The following is a 5,401-nucleotide window of genomic DNA, read 5'->3' on the forward strand; positions in this document are numbered from 1 at the left end:
AAGTGTCCAGGAAGTGACTCATGCCCATGCACCAGCAGTAGCGGTCCTACGAACAGTGCCATGCTGACGCACGCGGACCAGTCTGTCCCGACGGGAGTGAGCCGAGGCGCCGGTACCCTAAGCAAGACGATGCGGCCGTGAAACAAGAGACACCCACGCCGGGTTGAGAAGCCTTGAGCAGCACCACTTCTCGACGCAGCGGTCTGTGATGCGGCAGTGTACGGCGCGGATGGGCCGCTCGACGCCGCAGGTGGTGCAGAACTTGTGCCGCATCTCGACGCCGCGCAGCACGCTCACGCCGCCGCTCATCCTGCGCACGTTCTGCGACCGGCTGCGCGTGAGCGGCTGCCCAATGAGGTCCTCGGAGGGCGGCGTCCACAAGGCGTTGCGCGGCACGGTGCCCGGCTCGATGTTGGTGGCGAGCACGAGCATCAGCGAGGCGGCGACATAGAGGCCGACGCCGACGGCGAAGGCGGGCGCGGAGAGCGCCGGCTGCGCCTTGGTGAACCAGCGGTAAAAGGGCGCCGTGAGCACCACCAGCCAGAGCGCGAGCCAGACGGGGCAGCTGCAGATCCGGCCACGGCCCTCCGCCTCAATGCTGAAGGACGGGCCGATGGTGAGCGTGGCCTCAGTTAGCATGGACGGTTCCGTCGTAGCGACGAGCCGACCACACCGAGGTAGGTAGGTGGACACCGGAGGGCGCCTGGGTCTAAATTTAGTGCGTGTGAATGAACTTTAGTGATAGTTTAGGGATACCCATCACTGAGCCGACAATGCTACGGGTAGCCCCAGGGTGGCGCCCACCCCCATGCCCTCGGGCACTTGCCTGCGCCCTCGCGCACTAGCCCACGCCCTGCCCCGCAAGATCTCACTCCATCCCGGCCTGTGGCATACCTCGGCACCCCTTTGCACGGAATCTGAGCGTGAGGGAATCTGAGTGTGAGGGAATCTGAGCGTGAGGGAACCTGGGCAGTGCCGCGTAGTGCGGCGTGCCCCGACGTGCGCGAACGTGCGCCGACGTGCGCGGGCGTGCGCGCGCGTGCGCGGCGTGCGCGGGCGTGCGCGCGCGTGCGCGGCGTGCGCGGGCAGGGCGCAGGCAAGTGCCTGAGGGTATGGGGGTGGGCGCCACCCTGGGGCTACCCATAGCATCGTCGGCTCAGTGATGGGTATCCTAGTGCGCTATTTAGTGCGTGTTCGAGTACATATTTAGCACATATTTAGCACATATTTAGCACATATTTAGCACATATTTAGTGTGTGTTTATCTCCAATTTAGCGCCACATTTAGTTCACTTTAGGTGCGGGCAGCTGCAGTACATTTAGTGTGGGTCCCGCATCTTTAGTGCGGGCACGCAACTTTAGCACGGCTTCCCAGCCACGCCACAGCTAGCCAGGGCCGCGTGCTTTGCTCCTTGGCTGCCAAGAATGCACCACAGGAGATGCCTGGCCCCTGCCCTCATGACCCAAAGGCAGGCTCCCAGTGAGGCTAGATATGCAGCCCTCCAGAGCAAGATCTCCCGACTGAGCACAGGCACATAACCGATTCCCGAGAGGAGGACCAGCACAGTTGAATGCGCCACCGCAAGCACCACCTCCGACCGCACAACCCATGCTGTGCCCGTGACCACCAGCTGTAATAGAGTAGAGGTGAGGGTCGGTCTTGGAATTTCAAAGCCAATGTTGAACCAAAGGATGAAGGATCCAGACCACGAGGACAGAAACGGCCAAATGGCAATGATCCATGTAGTCACCGCAAGCAGCTTTACATACGCGTGTACTCGTAGCATGTTGGATCCAGCCCCAGGCATGCACCTCCTCCTAAGTGCAATGGCAAATACACCGAGGAAGAAAATGCTCAACAGCTCGATGCCGATGCTATGCACCGAGGTTGATATTCAGCAGTTTTCTTCGTTCGGTTGGGGACGGGACGGGGAACTTTTGCGTGGGCAGGGAACTGCAGGGGGAGAGGGGGGAGGGAGGCCCAGCGAGGGTCTGCGGCTGGATCCTACTGCGCGGCTGGACTAAAGACGCGCTGCAGACCGAAGCGGGGAACCGCGGTCGACGTGCCGCGGAGGTGGGCCGCGGTCATTGTGCCTGTGAGGAGAGGAGGGAGCAACGTCGGGGAACCAAGCAGAGTGGGGTGGCGCCTACGCTCTTTGGGGGGCCTCACACCGCCTTCCTCTCGCCAGCTCGACGCCATCCAGCTCTCGCCACCGCGGCTCCTGACGCCGTACGTCGCGCCAGTGGTCGCGGCCGATTACCCTGCGCCGGTCCTCTTTCCGCACGTTGCACAGATTGACCGCGAGAGTGAGCTGCACGATCATCATCGAGCCACATAAGATGGCCACCAGCGCAGCGTTATGCTGCAGCCAGGCCACGATGCGCCTCAAGAAGGCGACGTAGCCGTCAACGCCCTCCGTGCAAAAGGCGGCCCTGCACGCAGGCAGGCTAAAGCTGTCGCCGAGCGCTGTGCTCAGCAAGACGCAAGTCTCTTCCGACGGCGCCCCAGCAAGCAGCAGATCGTGGTCCGCTCCGGTGACGTAGCTGCAAAAGAGGGGGGCGGACGGGTCCTGCATGTCGCCCGCAACCACGTGCCCAGCGTCGGTGCTCGCGTCCCGTCGGACGCAAGTGCGGTCGGCGGTGCCGCGGCAGCATGTTGTGTACGAGACGCACATGTAGCCCTCCAGCACCGAGACAGAGGCGCTAATCGTGTCCGCGATGGCGTCGAGCACTTCCTCCAGCCCCGACGCCTCCCCGAAACGCTGCACTTCGGCGAGGCCGGAGCCCAGAAACGTTTCGACCGAGTCGTTTGTCAGGCCGTCCAAGCTGTACACCCAGTAGAGGAGCAGCAGCACGAGGCAAGCCTCCAGCAGCACGAGCAAGAGGAGCGCCCAAGACAGGCACCTCAGCACGCAACGCTGGTACCACAGCACGGCGATGACCGCGACCACACTGACACACAGCGCCACGGAGCTGCAGCCCACCAGTGCGTCCAGCATGCCGGGGCGAAGGAGGGGCGCGGGGATCGTGTCCCGCAGCAGCTGGACGTGGAGGTCGAAGAGCTCAGCTGCGTCAGAGGCGAGGGTGTTGCGGATAAGCATCGAATTTCTTTTGTGCAGCGCGGCCGCGGTGGCGAGTGCGGCGGTGGACAGCACGCAAGCCATCCCTGCCATAACAAGGCTGTAGCGCCGAGCCGCGCTTGGGCTGCTCGGGCAGAAGCAGCGACGAACAGACGAGAGAATGGAAAGGGCGGCGGTGACGACCAGCCACGCGAGAAGCCAGTACTGCCAGTCCGTGCTTGCCATAGACATCATCTGCTCGATCGTCTGCTCCAGCGACGCTAGCTCCACGGGAGCTTCCGGACCTGCAATGCAGTCGTCCCGCAGATTGTCGGCGAGGCACTGAGGGTCGCATTGAAACGCTGGCATGGTCGCCGCGCACGGGTCGTTGCCGCCCACGCACTTTTCCGGGCGAGCGCCTGATCAGCGGTCAGTCCCCAGCGCGGATCCCCACGACAGTCGCTCCCTCTCACAACGCTCCTCGTTCGAGGCCTTGGGTCGCTCGCCGCGCTGCAGCGCGAACGCACGTACTCGCAGCCTACAGGGTACACGTTGTAGTCTTCTTTCTGCCAGTTTATGTGTCTCTGGGGCGCCCCCTCTGTCTGGGAACAACGTCTCATCCGCCCCGAGGCTCCCCTCCTGTCGCTCCCTCTCCTGTCTCTCCATCATCTTTCTCACCGCGTCCCTCGTGATCTTATTTTGCTCGGGTATCTCCCTCCTCCTCCTAAGTTTGGGTTTTTTCTTCTTTTTTTGTTATTTATTGATGGATCCCGGCTTCGTTCGGCCGTCCGGAGCATCGGCGAAGCGCCGAAATCGCCATTGCAGCTGCTCGTTTCCTCGGTCGCCGCCGTCGCGTGGTTGAGCAGGGCCACTGGGCCGGGCGATGTACCTCATCTTTGGCATAATCTCCACCCTCCTCGTGCTGTCCCTCGTGCACGCAAACTTTGAGTTTGAACGGTGCTCCGGCAGGGACGTCGCCAGAGTGCGGCAGGATCCGCACCTGGACCTGTCAAAGGGCGGCCGGGCGGACTTTCGGGGCGAGGACGGTGCGCTCTACAACTACCTCTCCACGCCGGGGCTGAGCGTCAACGTGCGGATCGAGGAGGCGCTCTACACCCTCCACGACGGCAAGCTCCTCGTCAATGGGACCTTCATGACGGAGGTCCACGTCTCTGCCCTCGTCGCGGGCGACCGCTTGTGCAAGTGGGGGTACGTGAGCTACGTTGCCCGCGAGCTGAACGGTCCCCCCCCCCCCCCACCCCACCCCACCCCGCCCAAAAAACAACCTCCTCCCAGCCCTACTCCGCATCAGCCTGCCCAGCCACGCCCGTCCCATCTCCCCATCTCACCTCGCCCCGCCTCATCTCGCACCCATCGTCTCGCCCACAGATCAGAACTGGGGCTGGAGCAATGTCAAGGGTTCCTGCGGTGGCCACGACTTCATGCTCGGGCCAAACTCGGAAAGGTTCTGCGGTGGGCTTCATGCATCGACCAAGATGTCCACCGCGACAATAGAGGTGAACCCATTCACCACCGACACCAACGGGGCGCCGTGGAAGATCGTCGTGCACGGCGAACACGTTCACGACCGAATTGCCGGGCCTAGCCACCGGCTCGACATCGAGCTCTCCTACTCGCCCCAAAGGAAGCCGCTGATCGCGCACGGGCTGGTCGGGCAGTCCTTTGCCGACCCGGTGCCGCGCATTGGAAGGCTCGACGTCTACCCTGATGCGGGCACCTTTGCCACCTCGGCGCAGGCCGAGGGCGCCATCGAGGGCACTGGCAAGATGTACGCGGTGCGCTCGCCCTTCGCGTCCGACTTCGACTTCTCGCGTTTCGCCGGTGAGGCGGTGATCACAGGAACTGCTGAGGCGGGAATGGCGCTCTGCGACAAGGAGTTCGCCCAGGAGGTTGCGGACGTCGAGAGGCGCCTCGGAAACATGGCCTTGGGCGCCATCAAGCAGGGCATCGACGGCTGGCGGCAGTTCATGCGCGAGGAGGCGAAGGCCACCCTCGTTGCGCGTGCCACGTCGCTCGAGGTACAGCCCGGAGAAGGGATGACGGAGGCCCGTCGCCGGCTCGCCGAGGAGCCTGTTTGTCTTCCCGCCTCCTCGTTCGCTCTCAAGATTGGCGCGACCCGGCGGCGGCGCGCGCTCGCCGCCATCAACCTGGACGCCGTCGAGGCCGCCAAGATCAAGTCCTTCGCCAACGGCGATCCCCCCGTGACTGTCACCGCCGAGCAGATGGCCCTCGAGGACCTCGGCGACAGCACGGTGCGGGTGACCATCGTGCAGGCTGAGGGGGGGCCGACCGCCCAAGACATCACGGCGGCCGCGACGCTG

At 63.8% G+C, this 5,401-nt stretch overlaps 1 protein-coding gene across 1 annotated transcript; it reads right to left on the reverse strand.

The window, feature by feature from the left end:
- Window positions 1-18: 18 nt before the first annotated feature.
- EMIHUDRAFT_209379 (hypothetical protein) lies at window positions 19-639 on the reverse strand (the record flags this gene model as incomplete). Its single annotated transcript, XM_005771168.1, has 2 exons — window positions 19-46; window positions 185-639. 2 exons carry the CDS (start codon window positions 637-639, stop codon window positions 19-21), a joined length of 483 nt encoding a protein of 160 aa, XP_005771225.1.
- Between the last annotated feature and the right edge of the window lie 4,762 nt (window positions 640-5,401).

Source organism: Emiliania huxleyi (genome assembly GCF_000372725.1).
Source record: "Emiliania huxleyi CCMP1516 unplaced genomic scaffold EMIHUscaffold_39, whole genome shotgun sequence".
Lineage (NCBI taxonomy): Eukaryota > Haptophyta > Isochrysidales > Noelaerhabdaceae > Emiliania > Emiliania huxleyi.